At 38.7% G+C, this 25,407-nt stretch overlaps 2 protein-coding genes across 2 annotated transcripts; both read left to right on the forward strand.

Moving 5' to 3' along the window:
- The first annotated feature begins 5,595 nt into the window (after positions 1-5,595).
- Positions 5,596-7,865, forward strand: LOC128866733 (membrane-bound alkaline phosphatase-like). Its single transcript, XM_054107692.1, has 4 exons — positions 5,596-5,797; positions 5,864-6,183; positions 6,248-7,262; positions 7,344-7,865. The coding sequence occupies exons 1-4, from the start codon at positions 5,734-5,736 to the stop codon at positions 7,520-7,522; spliced, it is 1,578 nt and encodes a 525-aa protein (XP_053963667.1). The 5' UTR covers positions 5,596-5,733; the 3' UTR covers positions 7,523-7,865.
- Positions 7,866-18,688: 10,823 nt separating this feature from the next.
- LOC128867691 (alkaline phosphatase-like) lies at positions 18,689-23,412 on the forward strand. The gene is made up of 4 exons (XM_054109135.1): positions 18,689-18,867; positions 18,933-19,264; positions 19,330-20,338; positions 22,709-23,412. Exons 1-4 carry the CDS (start codon positions 18,777-18,779, stop codon positions 22,897-22,899), a joined length of 1,623 nt encoding a protein of 540 aa, XP_053965110.1. The 5' UTR covers positions 18,689-18,776; the 3' UTR covers positions 22,900-23,412.
- The last annotated feature ends 1,995 nt before the right edge of the window (positions 23,413-25,407 follow it).

A 25,407-nucleotide genomic window follows, 5' to 3' on the forward strand; every position in this document is an offset into this window, starting at 1 on the left:
GTTCGAGGTTGAAATGTTTTAGTTTGTTTTTTGATGTTCTGATGCATAGCTTTGACAGCGCTTTCAATTTGTTCAATTTACTGCTTCATGTATGATTTTTTCATTATTTCGCACATTTCGCATTATTTTCTTAGCTTATTTTCTTTTATTTTCATAGTCTACTCTAGCTCCCTTTTATTCTAGCTCCCTTTTGTTATGTATTCCTCATCACACTACTCGTTGCACTACACCATTGCAAAGTCATATTCTGTGCTTGCTTTTATTTGACGCCTTAGTTCGGACTTTGTAGCTCCATATACTCTAAAGCTGTTATATACCTCTACTTCGAAGCTTGACATATTCCAGCCGTCTTTATTTGGAGATCATATTATGTTTGTCACCCGTTTGTTTGAAGCCTTGAACGTGTCCAGAAAGTATTTGTCCATTATGCTTTGCGTTCTTTACATTTCATTGATCCAATTCGATCCTATAAAAGTCGGTGCTTACGATGCTTAAACTAAAAACACTAGATATTAGAAGGAATATTCCCTCCCTCATTTTCTTTTTTGATCTGATAAGTGGCGCGATCCCATCGGTGCTCGAGAAAATTTATTTCGATATTTCTCAGCGAAGCTTACGAAATCATGACATTTTCTGCTTAGGGATGGTAAGAACTAATTACGCTTCCAATGGTCCGTTTTCTAGAACTTTGAGAGAATTGTATTCGCACTTAAAATTGTTACTAAATGAATTTTTGAACTAAATTCTGAGTAGATATTATAAATAAATTATAACAAATGTTACGTTTTCTTTTATTCATTACAGTGAAGCAAGTAAATTATAAGTTTCATTTATTTTTATTGAATAATTAGCATTAATCTGTGTTCCATAATCCGTAAGAGATACTGCATTTTTTAGATTATTAATTGAACTAACAAACGTAGGTAAATATAATTAATATTTTAACTACAATAATTGGCGGCCGCTTGAGGCCATTAAGCAGTTAAAAGAGACTTCATTGATGGAGTGGAATGAAATAGCCTTTCGGTGCTAGAGCACTTTGCTTACTCCATGCCAAACAAACTAAGTCAAGGGTTTTATTTTTAAAAGAACAAATATTTTAATTATCACAACTAAAAGTTTTACGTTTGTTTTCTTAATAATAACGATGTAATGCGCACATACTTCTTCGCTGATATTAATGTTTAATACGGGCGGCCGCCGGAGCCGAATTGGTTGGTGCGTGACTACCACTCGGAATTCACAGAGAGAACGTAGGTTCGAATCTTAGTGAAACACCAAAATTAAGAAAACGTTTTTCTAATAGCGATCGCCACTCGGCAGGCAATGGCAAACCTCCGAGTGTATTTCTGCCATGAAAAAGCTTCTCATAAAAATTTCTGCCGTTCGGAGTCGGCTTGAAACTGTAGGTCCCTCCATTTGTGGAACAACATCAAGACGCACACCACAAATAGGAGAAGGAGGTCGGCCAAATACCTAAAAAGAGTATAAGTGCCAATTATAAATATAATAATTAATTTTATATTTTTATTAAAAAAAGAGCACCAAATTGCGTTGTTTGGTTTTTGATACTTTTTATTGGTGCTATTAAAGTAAATTATACTGGAATGTTTAATGTTTAAATGTTTAAGATAACTTTTAGTAGTTTTACTTGAAATTAAGCGAATGCAAATATGTTTATTTACTTATGGCAATTAAGTATTGTTTGCTCAAGTGGGACAATAATTTTAATCTAGACGGCTGAAAAGCGCAATTTTCTAAAAATACTTTTTAATTATTTAATTTTTTTTCATATTTGCTTATTTATTTCCAGTTTTTAATTATTTAATGACTTGTAGGCATATCCTTTTTATGTTAGAGCTTTGTGGCGCGTCATATCCGAAATTTTTTGCATTTGATCTTAGTGCGCTTGGATAAGCAGTCCAAACTTCCATCGAGGCCAGCACACAAAAACATAATCCATTTTCCCGTTTATAGCACATTAACCCTTCACTGGTAAACCAGTTGAAATCAGGTAGATAATAAGATGAGGCGGCTCGAAGTTATTGGGGGTTTGTAGGGTTGTATATTTAAGGCCATGAATTTCAATCCCTACATACTACCATGCAAAAGTAGCTTAGATTAAACCATATATAATATTTAAAAACAATATAAATAATATTCAAAAGATTTAAGAACGCAGCTCTTGAAAGCGAAAAATCAAGAACAACAACATTATTAATGGAATTTGATTTAAGTAAAGCGCGAGCATCCTTAATTTTTAAGTTTCCCCCATAAAAAGCGTAGAGATTACTGGAAAAATTTGAAACGAATACTTTTGAACAAGCAGTGACAATCAATGACTCCAGCAGAGGAATTATGCGTAAAGCACAGACATAGTGGAGATCTACGAATATCTAAGCACTTGAGACTTATAAGCATGAGACTGAAGCAAACTCTTCTTGCGTTTATCATGGATCCTCATTGGGCAATGCCTCGAATTCAGCGTCTTCGAAGGTTTTTGGGCTTCCTTCACGCGGACGGTCATCCACATTAAAATCACCGTCTTTGAAGCGGCGGAACCAATCTCAGCACGTTGTTTCACTGAAAGCAGCATCTCCATAAACTTTTTGTAGCTGTCGATGCGCTTCGGCCGCCGCTTTTTCGAATGAAAGAGGAAAATCAACACTTCCCGCATATAACGATTATTCGGCACAAAATCAGACATTTTCACAAAATCAAAAGTATATGACACCAAAACAAAATCACTAATGTGTCGAAGCAGTTTGTTTACCATATGTCTAAGCTTGGTTCATGACGTTTAGGTTATGTTAGAATCGACTAGCATACACTGCTGGCGGCATCTATTGACAAACAGCGGGAACTTAATATTATTAGTTGCGCACCGAATATGAATTAGCGCAAGTAAAACTAAATAACATTCCTGAAATTGCTCTTACTTAAGTTGCTGCGAATCGACGCCAAAATAGTGTTCCAGAACAAAACAGTCTGATACCATTTGGGGCAACGTTCAAGACTTTCTCAAATTTCATCAAATACAGGGTGGCTGATGAATTTTGCTACATTAAGAAACTCAAATAACTTTTTTTTTAGTGTATGGAATTCATTTTTTTTTTTTTTTTCAAGTTGAAGGTCATTAAATTTTATTAAATGTAGCTTAACTAGTTTTAAAAATAATTGAATTTAAATGCCCCCCATGCTCGTTGACACAAGTGCGGCATCTTAGTAAAAAGTTGTTCATTGCTGCTTTGAGAGTTGCGACAGGAATAGCCGCAATTGTTGCCCGAATGGATTGTTTTAGTTCATCCAAATTTGTTGGCTTTGTTTTATAAACTTCTTGTTTACATAAACCCCACAAGAAAAAGTCAGGTGCAGTAAGGTCAGGCGACCTGGGGGGCCAACGAAATTCGGAGTTTCTTGAAATCAGTTTATTGGGAAATTTTCGTCGCAACTCTGTCATAACAGTCTGGGCTATGTGAGACGTTGCCCCATCTTGTTGAAACCACACAGAGTTGAAAGGAATTCTCTTTCGGCGTAGTTCTGGATAGAAAAATTCTTTCAGCATTTTCAAATAACGGTCTCCAGTAACCGTAACGGTGTGACCATTTTCTTCAAAAAAATAAGGCCCGACAATACAGCGTGAAGAAACCGCACACCACACTGTCACGCGAAGAGGATGCAATTCCGTATCGTGGAGTATCTGTGGGTTAGAAGTACTCCATATTCGACAATTTTGTTTGTTCACATTGCCGTTTAAATCGAAATGGGCCTCATCAGACATGAAAAGGCAGTTTAACATGTTTTGGTCTTCTTCCACCATTTGCAGGATCTTCTGGCAAAATTCCAAGCGAATCGGCAAGTCTGCTGCATTCAGTTTGTTAACCATTTGAATTTTGTAGGGAAATAAGTCTAAATCTTTGTGCATTATTGTTTGCAAAGACTGTCGGCTGACACCAAGTTGAGCAGATAAGCTTCTTGTTGAAACCCTTGGATTGCTTTGTATAGCTGCAGCTACAGCAGCGATCGTTTCCTCCGTCCGAACTGGTGGGTTTCGATGATAAGGCCTTCTTGCGACTGTTCCTTGCTCAGCAAAATTATTCACCAGTCTCATTATGGTCCATCTGCTCGGGGGATCGCCGCCAAACATCCGCCTGTACTCTCTCTGTACCAAAACTACGGACTCCAGTGCGTGATAGCGGCGGACTATCCAAATTCTTGTTTGCGTGTCCCAGTTATCCATTTTAATGAATTTTAAAGATCAATCTGCAAATTAAAACAAAAATGGAACAGATAACTTAAAAAGAAAAAAAGTTATTCAATTTTTTTTTGGTAGCGGCTTTCATCAGCCACCCTGTATTATACATTGGGGATATGATTGAATATGACCACGTAGACACAAGTACGGCTAGAAGCAATAACATAGTCAAGATTCCTTACTTCCTTAACAAATTTACCAAGTTAATCATCAACATGAAGAACGGGAATGGGTGTAGACTTATCATGCTTTTTAAAAATTACAGCTAGAACCAAATAAATACAGTTCTTCTCATCCTAAGCGCTGTCTAGCGGTACCAATTTTTGGAAAAGTATTTACTTTTGTATAAGCGAAATCGGAGCGCAGATATTGTTTTCAAAATTTTCGAGAGGAGCCGCTATCTTAATTACCACTTGAGATGTTCAGAAAATCCTCTTTCACTTGGTGAAAGTCCCATAAAAATTGGTTTCGGAGATTGGCAAGTGCAAAAAAGTGAGATAAACCAAAAAAAAATCTTACTACAGTCGTTTCTCATTGTCGGAACGACTCGAATTTATATCATGGTATTATATCTGTGTCTCTAACCGCATTCCAAAACAATAAAGCTATATCACTGTATAATCCACACCCAGCTAAGGAATCAGTCAAACAAAGTGAGTAAAATAAATTAAAAAAATATGTACGTGTGTATGTGTGGTGAATAAATACCATACACGGATGTCACAGAAGGGTGAGGCCCATAAAAAATTAATTTGTCGTAAACTACGCAAAGAGCTTTGGAAAAAATAGGGATTATATATGAATACCATATATAATTAGCGCGTACACCCTTTTTGGCTGTTTGGCCTAACTCCTCCCCCTATTTGAGGCGTGCGTCTTGATGTTGTTCCACAAATGGAGGGATCTAATGTTTCAAGCCAATTCCGACTGACAGATATTTTTATGAGGAGATTTTCCATGGCAGAAATACACTCGGAGGTTTACTATTGCCTGCCAAGGGGCAACCGCTATTAGAAAAATGTTTTCCTTAATTTTGGTGTTTCACCGAGATTCGAACCTACGTTCTCTCTGTGAATTCCGAATGATAGTCACGTACCAACCCATTCGGTTACGGCGGTCACCAAAATAGGAATTAGTGGGATTGATATAGCCCCAACTTCCCCAAACGCCCCTCCTTTAAATGACATAAAAGGTAACCACAAACTTTTCCATAGCCAAATGAATTTTTCACATACTCGAAGTCTGTCTGTACCCTAAAGTTAAAACGTGAAAGCTTGAACAAATAATACTTTAGCAAACACTGCCCGAAAATATCTAATGCTCCAGAGATAAATTTCATGTTGGCTACGCGCGCTACTACTATAAATTCTGGTGCCGAAATTCTTGAAAATCAGTGAAAGTCACTCAGCCAAGCACACTGTGGAGATAAAAAGGCACTACACTCAAAAACCATAAGAAGTACCAAAAATCTTATCAGGATGTTTAAGTTTGGCGAGACGTTAATCCTTTTGATGGCACTAGTGATCGCCGCAAATGCAGAGAGTAAGCACACAATTAAAATGTTTAGTGTTCGCTAAAGCACTCCTAACCGATATCCACTCACAATAGGCGATCCTCACGACTTCACCATTCGAAGTATGAGTCGCGCAAATATGTTGGGCAGTGGTATGATATTGGATAATTCGGCTGTGCCCGTTGACGAACTCGATCCAAACTATTGGCGTAGATCGGCGAGTGAGGAAATTAAAAGCCGTCTAGCCACCGGACCCAACACCAACAAAGCGAAGAATGTCATATTTTTCCTAGGCGACGGCATGTCGCTGAGCACAATCACTGCTGCGCGCATACTCAAAGGACAACGTGAGGGCAATCCAGGCGAAGAGTCACAGCTCAGCTTCGAAAAGTTCCCATATACTGGTTTGAGCAGGGTAAGCGTGTACATTTCCTGTGGTCTCGTTCAGTGATTTAGTTTTCAGCGTGTCCTATTTATAGACCTACTGCACCAATGCCCAAGTACCCGACTCCGCTTGCACTTCCACAGCTTACCTGGCTGGCGTTAAAACTAATATTCTTTCATTGGGCGTTGGCCCAAATGTGAACTACAACGATTGCGCAGCATCCATGGATCCGGCTAATGATCTAACATCGCTTTACGACTGGGCTCAAGCAGCTGGAAAATCCTCTGGTTTTATCACCACTACCAGACTCACGCACGCCAGCCCTTCCGGTGGTTACGCGCATGTCGCGAACCGAATGTGGGAGTCCGATACGGATGTGCGCTCGTATCTCGGCGAAAACTACACCACAGATTGTATTGATATTGCCACACAACTCATTACTGAAGCACCAGGCCGCAATCTTGATTTAATAATGGGTGGTGGAATGGGCAAATTTTTGCCAAAAACAATGATCGACTCATTTGGTACGGCTGGTGAACGTACGGATGGCGTAAATTTGCTCTCGCAATGGCAACGCCGACATCCGGGTGGTGTATTTGTTAGTAATCGAAAACAAATGCAGGCACTCAATATTGAGCAAACCAAGAGTATTTTGGGTATCTTCCAGTCATCACTGATGAATTACCATCATCATGCGACCGAAGGAGAACCTACTCTATCCGAAATGACGGAGACCGCTATTAAGTTCTTGAACAAAAATGAAAATGGCTACTTCGTGTTCATTGAAGGTGGCCTCATCGATTATGGCAATCACCAGAACAAACCTGGAATCAGTCTTGACGAGACTTTAGAGTTTTCGAAGGCTGTGGAAATGGCATGCAACATGACTAGTATCGAAGACACACTTATCGTCGTCACGGCCGACCATGCACATCCAGTCAACATCATCGGTTATCCGGAACGTGGCAACAATATTTTGGATATTAATAAAATCAGCTACGATCGAAACGGTGTGCATTATTCAACACTCAATTACGCAGCTGGCCCTAACCAATATTTGGATGAGTACGGTGATCGCATTGAATTGGAAGGCCAGTTTGGCGACGTGGGTAAGTTAGTGTAGGCGCAAATAAGCCAAACAAGAAACCAGTACTCACTAATAGCAATCAATTATTTCATTTTTTTCGAAGATTTCATTTTCCCCAGCTACGTTTCGGTAAGTGATGGTGTTCACAGTGGTGATGATGTCGGCGTATACGCTTCCGGCCCCTGGCAGCACCTTTTCCGTGGCGTACTCCAGCAGAATAGCCTGCCCCATATGATGGCGCATGCCGCATGTATTGGCGATGGCGCCAAAGCCTGCGACTAATTCTAGCTACGCGTTGTTGTTGTTTACCATTAAAGCAGTCCTACCAAATTAAAACAAAATGGTAATTGTCCATTTATATTAGAGCAACCAGCACAGCCACACATCAACTGCCATCTCCCATCTACCAACAATTCGAAAGTAGCAGCACTTCTACCCGCGATATCTTTTGTTTGCCTACTTTGGCTGCGCACTACCTTATATTTATCTAATGGATTTGTTACTTAGCCAAAGTATACAGAAATATTAAATTTGTTAAGCACGTGCAGTCTGGCAGTTGGCGTTTGTTGAGTCGCTAATACTTTCGTTTGCTTGTTTAAATCTTAGTTTAATAAAGAACTTAACGCTTAAGTGTTCAAATAGTAACAGAGCTATTTTCACAACGTTTTTTAACAATGTCAAAATTTCACATGAAGCTGAAAAGGTTTACCAATACAGGGAGCCCAGACATATGTTGGACCCTGTGCAACAAGAGTATCGGGCATATATTTTACTCTTATCAATAAGGAACTGAAAAAACTATATTTCAATTCTATTGTCTGCAATCTCATTTCTTCAGTGAAAGTAAAGTTAAACTAAAATGAATGTTCTGAAATGCAGAAATCTTAAATCTTAGCCCACCAGTCACTCGAAGCCTTCCACTATCCACCAAGCAGGAAATGTACTCACCTTCTGACGCTGGCTTTGACCATTGATGGTAGAAAGGTATTAACTGGCTCCTATCCCACTTTTTGAGAGTGTGTGCGCAGGTTCCTGAAAGAGTGGATAGTTCTTGGTACTTGGGATGTATAATTGCCGCAAATGGAGGAAGTGAGACTGACGTTGAAAGCAGAATTACCAAAGTCAAAGCGTCGTTCGGCATTCTTGCACCGCTCTGGCAAAATAATAACATAAATACGTAAAGTTACCACGTGTAAGGTCACCGCAATGATCAGAAGACGTCTACAAACGTTCATTAATCGCTGCTTGCGCCGCATAATGTGAATTTTCTGGTCGTAAACTCTCAAATATCTAGCACGGAATTACTGAGGAGATCTAATCAATTTGATGTGGCAACTGAAATCTACAGAAGGAAATGGCAATGGATCGGACACACCCTGAGAAAGAGTGACGACAGCATCGTCTAACAGGCGCTGCGATGGAACCCTTTCCAACGGACAGGATGAAACCGTGTTCCATGGCGACTAGAAGTTAGGGGATTCTATAGATATATATAACCAATGAAAACCTGTTCAGAACCTGCCTCTGGTAAATGGGTAGATTCTTACTTCTGACACTACACCCAGAGTATCCCCGGCTTAGAACTCTCATAGAGTTACTTACTTATTAAGACATTTAGGTAGGATAAATTTCTCAATGCGGATATCAATCAAAAGGGTGCCAGGAATACGTTAATCCAAGCAAATTGTTTAAGCAGAGTTACTATTGGTTTACCCGTAAATACATCGACCGCCACTCAGCAATCAACTTGAGAGAGTGGAAGGCGAAAGCAAAGAACCAAACAGGTATAAAAAGGAAGGTGCTTCAGATTAAAGGAAGGTGACCAACAGTGGCTATTTACGCTCGTATTTACCACTTCACACTACTGATGAATTTCGCCAAGTGTGGTATACTTAAACCCGCAGCATCCGAAGGAGTAGCCCAGATGTATAACCCAAATGGTATAGCCCAGATGGTTAAATCACCTCGCCCTCCAGACAGTTTCTGCAGAAAGAATTTGAAGCAATCCCAAGTCTCACCGCATGGACACCTAACGGACAATGTCCGGTAAGTATACCTACCAAATTCGAGAGATGCGGCTTTATTGGTTTTTGAAGTTCCGTCGAATACCCCCGACTTACACGTTTGTGCGCTAGCCCAGCGTTTGCTGAGTTGGCGCGAGGCGGAGCAGACCACAGGTTCTCAAGGGAACCCCAATCCTCTCATTTTGTGATGAAACCGTCTCCAGGCTTCCCTATCTACCCAACTCATCAGCCCAGCAGTATCCCTCTCTGCCGCTGTTATCGGGAACCCAAATAAGCCTAATATCGAAGTATTCGGATGCAAGCGAGAGAGAAGTCAGGCATTCCCCGTCTAACCCCGAACGCACAAACAGCGAGCCGAAGGCCCTAATTGCCCCTTGAGTGTCGGAGTACAGATGTAGATACTTTACAGTAATTACAGAATTAAGCAACCAACCCACTTCTTCCTTAATTGCGGCTACCTCCGCTTAGAAAACACTGAAATCTGAACTTGATGGGGAGCTCCTTGCAGAATACTCTTCTGACCAACTTCGCGCCATCCGTAAACATGTTTCCAATGCCCTGCCTACAAGTGTTGCACATCGCCCACCCCTCCCTTGAGGGAATACGAATGGAAAAAGTACCCCTCGGAATTAGAGAGATAGAGAGAAAAATAGCTTATAAAGAGGTTTTACTGCGCTGATGTCCACTCCTAGGTCATGTCTTTCCATCTAATGCGCTATTGCATTCTCTACCTCACATCCTCTTGTCTTTGTGACTATAGGCGGCGTTGAGCATTGTATTTGTAATATTCGACCTGCACCTCCTTAAGCCACTAATTCAATCGACTTCCAAAGTCGTCAAGTATGAGTAACAACTTTAGAGATGTGGGCCTGTGAGAAACCTCTCTGCTCACTCGTCTATTTAAACCAGTTGGCTAGTCAATAATTTGTAAAATTCCTCGCGCTGTCCAAATGTTCTTTGCTTGTATGCCTGGAAAATTTACTAACACTTTCAAGTAAAACCGTTTCGCCCAAACACGCATTTAAAATCACATTTATGGCCATTCACATTTGAAAGTGTGGAATTTTACACTTTACTTTGCAGCCAGTTGCTATTTCCTTGCCTGCCACAGCCGCACACACGCAAGATACCATGCGCACCGAACTCACTTGTCATGCGACTGACCGGCAGACTACGAACGCCAGTTATTCCACGGTCCAAAGCTGGTTTGAAGTGCCTGAATGCCATAACAAAAAAATATTTGCATAAATCGCAGTTTTTATAAGCATTGAATGCACTCACACACCAGTAGAAGGAGAGCGGCGTGTGCAACGCAAGCCAGCCAGCTATGCACAGACGAGGTGAAATGGACTTTGCAGCCAAATAATTCTTGCATAAATTTAACTAAAAAAATGTATGAATGTATTGTAAGTATGTGATTACATGTGAGTCGAGAAACGCAAACATCCACTGGGGAAAATATGTATTCACACACACATACATACATAGGCAAAAAAGTATAAGGATGTATGATTTACGCGTAACACTGAAGCGTAACATTTACTATTACCATTACATTTCAAAGGTGGTACCGAGTGGTGATGCCTGAAAGTAAATGGGGTTGAAATTTATTTTTTATCTGCCACATGCCACCAAGTATAAAATGAATGACATAATGATAAGGTCATCACATAATAATGAATGTCGATATTTTTTGATTTGCATGGACAAAATGCGTAACATCGTAGGAAAAAAATTATCAAAAATCAACAAGGATCATAAGACACGCCAAACGTGCACTTTATTGTCCGTCATTTAATTTAATGGACTATGAAACTGCATAATTTTTTTTTTAATTCTAATTAAAAAATGTGATATTTTGTTGAAAGTTTGTCGAATTTTTATAAATCTTGTACAAGTTTAAAAGGGGGATTAATATGGTATTTGATATAGAATGCAAAAAAATAATTCAAAATAATTTTAGAGAAGAAATAACGGGTAATTAGAGAGATCTTAAGAGGTGTGGATTAAGCTTAAAGAGCTTCTTAAAATTTACAGTTATTTATATAATATTGGCCGCCGTAACCGAATGGCTTGATGCGTGACTACCATTCGGAATTCACAGAGAGAACGTTGGCTCGAATCTCGGTGAAACACCAAAAGTAAGAAAAACATTTTTCTAATAGCGGTCGACCCTCGGCAGGCAATGGCAAACCTCCGAGTGTATTTCTGCCATGAAAAAGCTCCTCATAAAAATATCTGCCGTTCGGAGTCGGCTTAAAACTGTAGGTCCCTCCATTTGTGGAACAACATCAAGACGCACACCACAAATAGGAGGAGGAGCTCGGCCAAACACCTAACAGAAGTGTATATATATATATATATACAGGGTGGAACATATAGCGTTTGCTTTTTGAACCACCTATTTTTTTGAGAATGGTAACACAAATGACATGTCAAATATGTTCATAATTTTCTAAAGGTTTGACATTTACGAAATGGGACGCTATACTCTTGAACAAAATTGGAAAATATTGAAAACCTATTTCCAAAGTGGTGAGTCTTCTTCTTCTTTTCTGATTTTCACATCGGTTGCTACGTCAATAAGCAAAATTGTCGGCTCAGAAAATCCATACGTTATTGTAGAGAAGCAAATGCATCGACAACGAGTCACTGTTTGGTGCGGTTTTTGGTCTGGCGGCATCATCGGGCCATTTTTTCCAAAAAGCGTTATTTAGTTTCAACAGGATGATGCAACTTGTCACACTGCCAAAGTTACACTCGAACTTTTGGCTACCGTTTTTGAAAACCGAATAATCAGCCGAAATTCCAATATCAATTGGCCACCTCGGAGCTGTGATTTAATCTCGTTGGACTATTTTTTGTGGGGAGCCGTTAAGGACAAATGCTATGCGAACCATCCAGAGACGATTGATGCTTTAAAACACGAAATCGAAGTTGCCATTCATGAAATTGGAGCCCAAGCAATCGAAAATGTGCTTAAAAATTGGGTTGATCGAATGGCCTACTGTAAAGCCAGTCGTGGCAGTCATTTGAATGATATTATTTTTCATTCATAAATGACAATGTTCAATATTCAAAATAAAATAAAAGTTTGAAAAAATATTGATAAGTTTTTTTTTCATAGTCGATTCAAAAAGCAAATTTTACATGGCCCACCCTGTATATACATATATAATGTCGTATTGATTTGTTAATGACTAGTTGTAGTAGTTTAGTTTAAGAAATTTTCTTGTTCCAGTTGCACATAATAATGTTGAAGTACTATTAAACACGCAACTCTTAGGCTGTACTATTGATATAAATAAATAAATAAATAAATTTAATATCACTAAATCGCTTTTGACAACATACTGGATTAAGGTTGGTTGGTCTTATCAAGTTTACGCAAATAGGCTACAATCTCTTCCAAACACTTATTTATCTTGAGATAACCGTAAGAAAATTTCGGCAAGATTCTACATAGGTCAAGTTGACTGTAGTGATCCCGCTCCCATTATGAGATATTTTTAGCTTAGTGAGTTACTTTTAGCCTCTGTTTTTATCAATTAAATATTCACTGTTATAAGACGTTTATGCTTTTCGAAAGTCAACGAAGAACTGAACCTTCGCATTGTTCAATTACTGTTTTCTTTCCCTCCTACATTCTTCCTTTTGCATTACCTTTTCTTCATGAAGGATGCCGTATGGTTAATATTTGGAAGCAAAATAATTATAAAAAGTCTTTCAAAAGCGACGCCCAGATGTCAGTAGTGAATAATTCCCAAACGTTGCCTTTTTTCATGTCATCTTTGACATTTGTCAAGTGAGCAGATTTTATACAATAGAACGCGTTAAAACTATTGAAACTTATTATGAAAATGGTCGACCTTTAAGAACAACATATCGGAAAAATGGTAAATTTTTTGTGTGAATAATTTTAAGAAGCTGCTTCGATCGAGGATAGAAAAAGGACTGGCGGACCAAAAACTAGATGCTCTGATGAGAATATGAGTGTTGCTGATTACCTTTGGTAAGCTACTTCCATAACAATAATAAATTATTTTCTTTACATTACAATACAAAATGTGATTTTCCTTCTTTGCCTTTTATTTCAAATGATTTAAAATTGATTTATTCTTCTTTCACAGCGTTACAACGCTGGGTGCGTCAATGCTTCCTTCAAAATGTTTCTCCAAAGCGGTCTAACTTGAACTGTTACTTCGTAGTTAGGTATTCCCAACTTCTTAAGATTGTGTTCCCCTGCGTATGTCCAATCATTCCTCGGTCTGCCTTTTGCCTTCACGCCCATTAGCTTTCGTCACGGTACAGTTAGCAGCATACGGATCAGTCAGCAGCATACGGATCACATGATCAAGCCATCTTCTGTAGGCACCATCATCCATTCTTATTGGGCCAAAGATCTTTCTTATACTTTTTCTTTCTATGCTAGCAGTCAGCGCGCAGTCATCAATCTTAAGAGTCCATACCTCACATCCATACTTTAGAATTACTGATGACCAACCACCAACCAACTGCTGCCAACCAAAGCTTTTAATTGCATGTTGCAGGCATAAATTGGAGATTACCCCACACTCCGGTGCTAATGCTAAATATTCGCTGCATTCCTGCTGAATTGTGGATTTAGTTTTTGTGCCCATTATGGACGCCATTGCAAGTCTAGTAAGCTTTTTGTTGACCCCAAGCGCAGTAAATACCTAATTTTAAATATATCACCAAAAATGTGTGGGTACTTTTACACCAGTCAATCTCACATATGGCCACTCAAGCATCCTCAGAAGCTTTGACTTCATCTGCCAAGAGCTCCCCATCAAACTTAAATTCAGGCTACCGGATCACTGCAGTGTGTTCCAAGCAGAGGTGGCCGAAATCAAAGAAGCAGCTGACTGGCTACTTACCATACTTGCGTAATAACTGATAGGAAGGTAAATATTTACTCCAATAGCCAAGCGGCAATTAGGGACCTAGGCTCTATTATGATGCATTCGAAACTGGTCAGGGAATGCCTGGTCTCTCTATCGATTACATCAGAATTTTTCGACTTAAGGATAATTTGGGTACGTGGTCATAGTGACATTGCTGCAAACTGCGAAGCCGACGAGCTGGCCAGGCAAGGGACCTACGAGGCAGTGTGCCCGCGAAAGAAGAGGATCGGGTTCCCCTTGACAACCTACGCTCTACTCCTGGAAGGATTGGCTTTGCACCAACTCAGCGAGCACTGGGCAAGTATACGAATGTGTAAGGTCGCGAAGTCCTTCTGGCCAGGTTTGGATAGGAGGCCTACGAGGGATATTCTGAGGATGACAAAATCTCATCTCTTAAATTTCGTGGGCATCCTCACGGGGCACTATCCGCGGGGTATACATGCCGTGAGGCTCGGAATTATTTCGAGTCCTTTTTACGTCAGCTGTATGGAAGATGAGGTGGAATCATCTCAGCACCTGCTCCTTACCTGCCCAGCTCTCGCAGTCTAAGATTCAAGCATCTTGGTTCTCACTTCTTTTCTGCGCCTGCTGATATAGCAGGTCTTGATATCGAGAATCTGATGAACTTCATCAGCAGCATTAAGTGGCTAACACAACCGCAAATTGGTCACCGTTCATAGTCCACATATACTCAACCCTCCCCACCCCTCCCCTTTTCGTCCTACCGCTTCCTTCACCTCTTTCTTCCCTCTTGCAATAGTATCACAAAGGATGAACCAAACTTCTTTCGTCCCAGTGGGCCCACTCTCTGGGCAACCACTACTACCTAACCTAACCTTTGCACCAGTCGCATCCATATGCGTTACTTCATGTTTTCGTTTTCAAATATTACGGCTTGTATTGTCAACAGTTGCCTTATTCTACACTCTGGCGCAGAAATATGTATTTTCAAACATTTTCTCAGAAAAGCTCTTTTCTGAATCATCTGACAACCAGCCAAAGCGTGAAAACTGCAGGGCGTACTACAGAGTTCTGCAATCGATGGCAATGGCAACCTTTCCTAGGGGAGAACCAAAACCTTCGACCCCTAAGAAGCAAGAGCGTTTTCCGATGGCTTTAAACTAATTTGATATACTAAACGAATTCTGACGCTGCAAGTATCTTATACGTGCAAATATAAGGTATGTTCATGTAAAAATTATCCAGTAACTTGGCAGTAACTTAATTTCCGAGAAATCGCTCTTAAAGAGAAAACTATCAAAAAAGTACATAAATGCAAAACCAGTAACAATTTGAAAGTTTGACCAAGAGCTGATACAGTTTTTGGCCGAAAAAATTACAAAACTTAAAACTTTTTTTACATTGAGTTAAGGGGGTATTCTGGTATAGGTGCCTTAATTTTAGGCATTTTTAAAACTGAGATAAAAAGAATATGAAAAACATTTTTACTATCCATTTTTTATGGTTTTTATTAATAGTGGAAAAGTATAAAAAAAAATTAATAAAAAAAAAAATAAAAAATCGTGGAATTACAGGCCGGTGGAGTGGAGGCTACCTAAAAAACGGTGCTCCATAGTTGACATGATTTCAACCCTGGTAGTGATCTAAAACAAACATATTAAAAAATTCTTCATTAGTTAGGATGTCGCTTCGGATTACGCCAAATCAAAGAGAAAAAAAATGAAAAAATGGCGTAAACTTGAAAAAAAAAATTGTTTTGTGCGATTAGCTCCACTCAGCCGGCTTAGACGCCACGTCACAAAATCCGCGTATCTCCAAAAATAATTCGAATTTTGAAAAATCTGTTGAAGGGCACATTTTTGAAGGTCTAAACTTTGAAAATATGCAAAAAAATAGATTTTTTAAATTTCTATATTAGACCAGAATACCCTCGTGAATAAAAACTCGTATTAAATTACAATACAAAAATTTTTTTTAAATAAATGTGCAAAATAACGAACTTAGCTTAATAATTTGTTCCATTCCATCATCGCTGTCTGATGAGACGAGCATTCCATTAGCAATTGTATTGTTGTGGCAATCATATATATTCATATTTTCCCTGCTTCCGTCTATGGATGTACACATATATGTATTTATATATTGCCAAAGTTGTTAATAACAAAGAAGTTCAAGAATAAAGTACAAAGATACCTTCAATTTTGACTGGAGACTGTTGTTCAGAAGTGCATGCCTCAGTATCATAGGTCGATTCCTATTTAATATTTTTTTTCAGACAAGCTTTATAAATTTTCTCTATAAAATATTTACTTACATTCTCCATTTTAATCACTGGTGTTATTTAAATTTAGCACTTTGACTCAATTCACGTAAAAATGTATCCAGTAAAAACTTGCAACTTCCCCCAAAATGAAATTAAATTTTGCTCTTTCACCTTCCCCCACTTTGCACAGTTTTTTGGATACATGAACACCAAGACTTGATAATTTGTAAGAATTGTTACAGGTTATTTGCTTCATGAACAGACCTGTAACTCACACTTCTTACATAAGTATGTGTGTAGGTGTTAATGCAATGGACTGTGCAATGCTAGCACGATTTGCCGCCTAAAGCACTCTTCATTTACTTTTATTAACGTCACAGCCGCATTGTGAACAACATTTGATTTTATAATCTACATTCGAATCTGGCGCTGAGCCATGGAACTGTTGGCGTAAATGTAGTAAGTAATTGCCACACCTGCCACCACAGTGTGGCAGCCAAATATCTGATGACATGCACACACACATACAAGCTATCGGCACCCACAACTTTTAACTACATATATGCTGTAAAAAAAACTTAAATATAAAGAAATGTAGCCATGCATATGCCCTAAGAACCCATATGCCCCAAAACGGGTGCTGTCATAGATTTAAAATACTTTTATCAAATACAAGACAAATAAATGAAAAGCCTCAACCACGGTCAGAATTTGGAGGACGCAGCACTGTGAACACTGATTTTAAAATGAATGTTCTACAATTTCTAAAAGCCTCTCGTGGCGTCAACCGAAAACTCAGAAACATGTGTTTACTAGGGCAGCTAATTCATTTAATAGATATGTCAATTATACGCATAAAAACAAACACCCTGTTCAAGATTTCCCATAGCTCTATTATCTCACATTCGTACGTGTGTATGCGTGCGTGTGTCTATAAAAGCATGCTTACATGCAAAAGCACATTCCTTACATGCACTCAATGCCCGCGTGTCGGCGGACGCCCTCGAAGCACAACTAAATGTCATTCATCAAAAATTCGTTTTAATGCTTTGTTGGCAAATAAAATAAGTAGACACAATTTCTATCTCTCCCTCTCTCCCTATCTCTCTTTCTACCTTCTCCTTCTATCTTAGCACCATAGAATTAAATTTTTCATCCACTCAATTCCGCTGCCCTCTGCACGTCCGCCGCTCACTGTATTAATATACCTCCGTTGCGCTTTTGAAAATAGTCATTTCCGCTCCATAGCTACACCACTTCCGGCTCAAATCGCTTAGCATGTTGAAGAGCAGCAGCTGCCGTAACATTTTGGCCGGAATCGACTACGTTATACTGCCACTACTTAGTTGAAATTAAAAATTATTGACCTGTGTTGGCCCGAATGCCGAAAAGCTTCTATTGAAAAGACCGCATTGTTCGGTGATGGGATAGTAGTGCGGGTGGATGTGCAGCCTCCCTGCCTACACTGGGTAGGGTATACACATACATACATACATGTACATGTAAATATGTGTTACCGTTAGATGCCGCATAAGCTTTCTGTTCACTTGCTACTGTTAAATTTGATCAGTCTTCAAATTGAGAAAAATATTGCATCCGATTCTGCCTCTCATTGGAACAGCTTTCTCTCACTCATTTCGATTATTAGTGTTAAATTATTAAAAACATTTTTCCTCATTTATTTACTAATTTATTTAGATTACTTATAGGTAAAATTATATTTATCTAAGCTTAAAATAACTCAAAATTTATAATATGCACTTTAGGTATAAAAAATAACTGGCCGCCGTTTACATTTTCTTCAATTTATTTACATTTATTTAAATTTTGTTTACCTTTTCACACAACCGCAGGGCAATGCAATTGCAATTATAATAAAATAATATTAGATGATAAACGAGTTGGTGGTCTTGAAGATCTGCTTTTGCAAATTATATTAAGCTTTATACTTTTTATTCTCGTTTCTTCAAAACACGTGCGCTATTCCTATTAGGGAAGGCTCCCTATGAGGGAGGCTCATGAAATTACATTTTTATCAAAGTTTTTTATTATTATATTTATTAAAATAATCTAAGAATAAGCAAATAAATAAAACATTTACGCTATGTATATAAAAATGCATACATTCACACGTGCATCAATGTGACATAACTGTAAAATACACTGCCTTACTTACAAGAGTGCAAATAATTTTAAATTGTGTAAGCACTGCAATCCTCCCACATTCTACCTTCCGCATTACAAATGTTTGCAAGTGATAAAAGCCTGTTGATTTGGAGTTTCGCAGGCAGTTCGAGCAGGCAACGGCCAGTGAGCAGTGTTCGGTTAATTCTTAACCCCTTTCGAAAGTAAACCAGAGCGAAATGTTGAAAATGCAAAGCGTGCTAAGCAGCACTTTGGCTGTCCTACTACTGGCGCAACTACTGATCCGCGCAAAGGCATTGGATATCAACTGTTTGTTCAAATATTTTACAGAATAAATGTAAAAGTGACACTCATAAATTAGTTTACCATTTCAGCGCCCGAAATCCACGCGCCTTTCATCGTGAATAAGCTGCAGCGAGACAATCTGAATGGCATGGGCAGTGGCATGGCACTGAATAATCGTATGGTGCCGGCAGCTGAACTGAATGCCCAATTCTGGCGCGATCAAGCGAAGGACGAGTTACAAAAGCGCCTGGATAGAGAGCTGAATAAGAATAAAGCGAAAAATGTTATCTTCTTTCTCGGCGATGGCATGCCATTGACTACCATTACGGCGGCGAGAATCCTTCAGGGGCAGCGGCTGGGCTTTACAGGCGAGGAGCAGCTATTGTCATTCGAAAAGTTCCCCTACACCGGACTAAGCAGAGTGAGTATGCTGCCTTAGGTGTCGCGCAATTCAACGTATTTTACACAATTTTCCACTCCATCCAGACCTACTGCACGAATGCTCAAGTGGCTGACTCGGCATGCACCTCCACCGCATACCAGTGCGGCGTGAAAGCGAACACGCTTACACTTGGCGTGAACGCCAGAGTGAATTTCAATAACTGTTCAGCCAGCATGGATACCAACAATCATGTATCCTCGCTGTATAGTTGGGCTCAAGCAGCTGGCAAATCGACGGGCTTCATCACCACCACCTCGCTTACGCACGCCAGCCCATCGGGTGGTTATGCGCACGTCGCTAACCGTTTCTGGGAATGTGATGCAGATGTGCTCGCATTTGGCGTAGATCCAACCACATGTATGGACATGGCGCAACAGTTAATCACAAAGCTACCAGGTAAAAAGTTGGATGTTCTAATGGGTGGCGGCATGGGCAAGTTTCTACCGAATACGATCACGGACCCATTTGGCAATCCGGGTGAACGGTTGGATGGCAAAAACTTGCTTACACGCTGGCAAAATATACACCCTAAAGGTATAATTGTGAAAAATCGCGATGAGTTGCTGCGTCTCAATATCACACAAGTGTCCAATATTATGGGGCTCTACCAATCCAAATTGATGCAGTACCATTTGCATGCGAACGATGAGCAGCCGACGCTGGCCGAAATGACTGGAGTGGCGTTGGCATTCCTTAATCAGAATACAAATGGATACTTCATATTCATCGAAGGTGGACTTATCGACTATGGAAATCACGCGAATAACCCAAGCATCGCTTTGGACGAAGTCTTAGAATTTGATAAAGCTATTCAACTGGCGCGCGCTATGACCGATCCAGCAGAAACGTTGATTGTGGTTTCGGCAGATCATGGGCACCCGCTAAGTATAGCTGGGTATCCGGAAAGAGGCAACAATATATTGGGATTAAATGATATGGGTAAGGATTCGATGGGAGTACCCTATGCGACACTGAATTATGCAGTAGGTCCTGAGCAATACCAGAATGCGGACCTAAGCAGAATGGATTTGACGGGGAAAATAGGAAAAGCAGGTAAGAAGAAAATAAGTGGATAGGGTTTGGGGGTACAGCGAGAGAGGTATTGGAAGAGAGTAATCGAGTGTGGAGAGAATAACAAGGCTACACTTTTTGAATGAACTCTGAATAGTCACAGCACGACGGGTTTTTCAGATATTCCAGATATTCTTTTTTGAGGTTATACAGATCATGAAATAGTAAAAGGAGCTCGGCCAAAGCAATTTTTTTATTTTTATTTTTATTTTTTGTCCATCCGAACCGTGTGCATTGAAAGAATTCTGTAGTAACTGGTTGTTTATCTCGAAATTTAAAAATTTAAATATGCCACATTTTGACAAATTGGACTAGTTGGTTATTTATTTTGTATTTTCAATTATTTTTATAAAAGTATAAGCTCGACAAATTTTCGTAAAATTTTCAAATTTTTTCATCAGAATTAAAAAAAAAAAATCGGAGTGCATAGTTTTATAATCCATTACATTTTAATATTTCAAGTGGGTATAGTGATGGTATATCCTATACATTAGGCCGGGTCGATTTGTGGGGAGGCAAAAAAATTGCCCATTGCTCTGTGAAAATCATATTCTAGGGATCAAAATAGGAAGCTTTGCCGAAGGAACCATACCTCTAAAACGAATTCTGATGTCCCCCAATTTGGGTCGAACTTTTTAGTTTCTTTTCTCATGTAAAGGCCAAAAATGTTGATATTTTGAAATGATTGTATGGGGAACCAACTAGGGGAGTTCCAGGGGGTGTGCCACTGGCATGGGTGGATCGGCCGTCCAAAGTTAGTGGGGGTCGGTCATACATTTGGACTCGATTGGAGCACTCTAAATGGGTCAAAGTGGGATTTTTCGTTCGACCCAAATTGGGGGACATCAGAAATCGTTTTAGAGGTTTGGTTCCTTTGGCAAAGTTTCTTATTTTGATCCCTAGAATTCGATTTTCACAGAGCAATGACCGATTTTTAAATCGACCCGCCCTACTATACATATTTCGAAATCTGAATTTATAAAAAAATAATAATTTTAATTAAATAATAGATAAGTAAATAGTCAAAATTGGTCAATATGTGGTGGCTTCATAATAATATCGGGGTGTATGGTCGACCATTGAAATTAATACCCAAGTCTAACCTAACTGTCGTATAGGTATGGAAATGAATTTGACACAAGTCTTTGAAATTTCAAAAAAAAAATTTCTTTGTGCTGACGTAAAAAAGTTTCGAAATTCGGAAGTTAGGCTAAAGCGAAAATTTCAGTTCTCCCAGTTTGGGCAGTTGTTATCAATTTAAAGCAGCCAAATAACTTAACTTTGAACACGACTTTCGCAAAAAGCTCCTTCACTAGAAAAAAGCAGTAGCAGCTCTTCGATTGGTTTCTCGAAGGTATCATCAAGAAAGAAAGGTCATAATAGAAAATAAGTGCGTGCATGCGTTTTTCCCAGTCCTTGATGAACAAACCTAATGTTAGTGCTAAATAGCTCCTAATATCGAAACATCCGTAATTAGGTACACTATTTTCTTATGACAACTCTTGCGCAAGCTCACATCGTAGTCAAGAAATTGTGAACCATGCAGTGCACAACAACAACACGTCTATATGTCCGAGATGTGGCTATTAAACGGCAAGATTGGCATTTCATTTTGATTTCCAACAATGCTTCACGCGAATCTCCTGTTTTCCCCTGGAAGTGCTGAGGGTCTTTTTCTGTCAGCTTTCTCTCTCCCATCTGCAGCGGATTCAAATCATTTACAGATATATTAGTTTGTGGGAAGAGAAATACATTACCTTTCCAAAATTTATTGAAGATATTTGGGTGAAATATACACCGTTTGTTACCATAATGTAGTAAAATAGAGTTGGGAACGAGTGGATAGCTTGAAAGGTAGAGCATTCGAAAGCAGAGACATCACTTTTTAAAACTGGTAGTAGTTGCAGTTTGACCTATGCATACTTCCTCTATAGCAGCGTCAGACTCGTTTTTAACAGACATTTTTTTACGTAAAAGGAAGCACTTGAATGCAAACGAAAGGAAATATTAAATATGGAGCTGCATTTATTGAAAAATAAAATTGCTACGTGTTTTCCAAGTTCAATTGCAGCTTAACCTGTTGAAAAAAATCTGATCAATATAGTCCAATAATTTCGGATTTTTTTAAATTTCAGTGGACAAAAAATACTCTACCCAACATCTGCCAATAATGTAGGTACATAATTTAGCAAAAAGGTTCCCAAATTTTTTTAACTTCAGAGAAAATTAAATCTTTTAAGCATTCAATAGCGCACAATGAAATCAATATTGCAAAAAAATAAAAAATGTGTGTATTCATCTTCTCTCCATTTAATCCCTTTTTGTAAATCTCGTATTATTTTTTTGTTGCAGATTTCATTTCCCCCAGCTACATAAATAAAGATGTGGGCGTTCATAGTGGTGATGATGTGGGCGTGTACGCATCCGGTCCATGGGAACATCTCTTTCGTGGTGTCATGCAACAAAATCTCCTACCCCACATGATGGCCTACGCGAGCTGTATGGGTACTGGGCCGAAAATGTGTGATAAATCGAAGGCTTAGAGAAAAAGAGGCTTTATTCTTTTAATAAAATGTATTAGTCATAAGTGCTAACGTATCAATACAGAAAATTAAAAAGTCAGATATAAAAGTCCCACTTATTGAAGGCATCACTAAAAGAAAATGACGTAGTTTCTTTTATTTCGAAGTTCATATTGTATTTTATCAATTGATTTTTTTTTTAGAAAAAAAGTTCCTCTTTCGATAAACGTGAAAACAAAATATTAATACAAATTATGATCTCCTCAACTTTTGAACTTATTCTGATGTAAAAAATGTTAATCCATTCGCATTCGGTCTACCTTGAAATTTATATCAACAAACTTGAGTGAATGTCAAATATGAAGGTGGTTATCAATGTATATTAATATAATTTTATTGTAAAGATTTATACTTCACTCACTCATGTAAATATTTTCGCATATTTCAACTTCTGTTTTCTGGCAATTACGTATTCACTTGATTAAATATAAATTTACCGAAGATTCCTCACACCCTAAAGGGTGTTTGTTTAGAGATATAGACATTTTATTTAAATAAACATAAAAAAAATGAATGGAATTTCCAGTAGGGTAGAGTCTCAACTATTAGCCAAGATTCTGGCCGTCGGTTGCTGTTGTTGTAGCAGTAACTTTGCCCTGTCGGTGTAGTGTAAATCACCAGTCGTCTTCGCCCAACTCATCTAAAGGTAGGCTTAGGAAACCAGCTGTTTCGACAGGTTGGGTCCAGAGGGAGAGGGGTGTTAGATGAGTGGGTGTGATGGGGCATGTGAAAAGATGGTTAGTGTCGTGCGGGGTGCCTTCACACGCCGGACATATGTTCAGTATGTCGGCGTCGATTCTGGGTAGGTAGGAGTAGAGATGGGTTTAGACCTGGGGATTTACCCAACGCTGGGTATTTACCCATTTATACCCATTTTCATACCCGGGTATTTACGTAATTTCGGGTAAATACTCATTGTCACGTAGAGTAACAGAAATGTGAACATTTTCGAATTTATTTTGAATTGTTTATACATTTCTTGATGCGTTTTGCTCAGATAAGGCAGTTTTGTCTGCATCGAACACAACAACAATTCTTAATAAGAACCGCTAATCTGTGTGCTTATGGCAATTCAATGTAATGAGTGGGAGCGATGGCAACAACAATGCTGAAGTAACTAGAAAGATCAAAGTTTCGAAACCCAAGCTTGAGCATCAGGTGCATAAAAAGAATTTCGTTTATTCATTCTTAAATATTCGTTCTCAGCGATTAGTAAATGAAATAAAGTGCGCGGGTTGATAATTATATTTTAAATGATGGGAAGACCAAAAAATGAAACTGTTTGGAAACATTTTCACAGAAGCGGAGGTAGCAATGAAGTTTCATGCTCACATTGCGAACAGCGGTACAAATTTGCAAATGTAAATAAAATGGCAAAACATATAATAACGTGCATCAAGTGTCCATTATTAATAAAGCAACGAGTTCAAGACATGCTTGCAACCAATGTGACAATAAGCAAGATACAGACAGCAATTGATCCTCCGCCTTCATCTGATTTGCATATGCATCTTCCTTCAAATTTAGCTCAATACAACTTAGCTAAGGCTATATTTGTAACCGGCGCTCCTTTGGCTATGGTGGAGCATCCATTGTGGAAGGACTTTTTTAAGGACCTTAATCCACATTTCAAGACTCCAACTAGAAAAGCAATTTCCTCCTCATATTTGGATAAAATTTATAACGAGATGAGTATGGACATTACTCTGCAACTAAAAACAGCAAATTTTTTACATATTCAATGTGATGGATGGAGTAACATTCGTAATGAAGGTGTTGTAAACTTTCTCATATCAAAGCCAGAAACTGTATTTGTGAAAAGTTTGGCAACACAGGCCAATCGGCATACAGCTAACTATTTATCAGAGAAAATTATTAAAATCATGAAGGAATACGGTGAGCAAAAGTTTTTTGTGTTAATTGGTGACAATGCTGCAAATATGCAAAAGGCGTTCAAAATAGTTCATTTAATTTGTCAGGATTTTTTAAAATGCGATACCTTACAGAAGAATTACTTAGATGTTGTAAATATAATCAAAACAATTAAAAACAACCAAGTTCTAACAGCAACTTTAGCTAAAATTGTGAACAAAAAGGAATCGGTGAACAATTAAAACTACCAGCCAAAACAAGGTGGGGAAGTTACTTCTATTCAATGCAGAGTGTAATAAAAACAAAAGCATCCCTTCAGGTCTTAGCAGTTCATGAGCAAATTAATCTACAAGCCGATATAAAATCACAGTTACTTAGCGAAATCTTTTGGGAGCAATTAAATTTAAGCTCAAACATATTCGGTTGCATTACAGAATGGATTTGTAAGCTCGAATCAAATGAATTTAATATACACAGGGTATATTTCGCGTTTAATGAAATTAAAAGTAAGCTTGAATTAGAGTTTGCTTCAACTATGATACTGAATGATGCCGAAAAAACTGAGCTATCAACCATATTGAATACCGATACATTTAG

The sequence above is a fragment of the Anastrepha ludens genome, chromosome 6, assembly GCF_028408465.1.
Source record: "Anastrepha ludens isolate Willacy chromosome 6, idAnaLude1.1, whole genome shotgun sequence".
Lineage (NCBI taxonomy): Eukaryota > Metazoa > Arthropoda > Insecta > Diptera > Tephritidae > Anastrepha > Anastrepha ludens.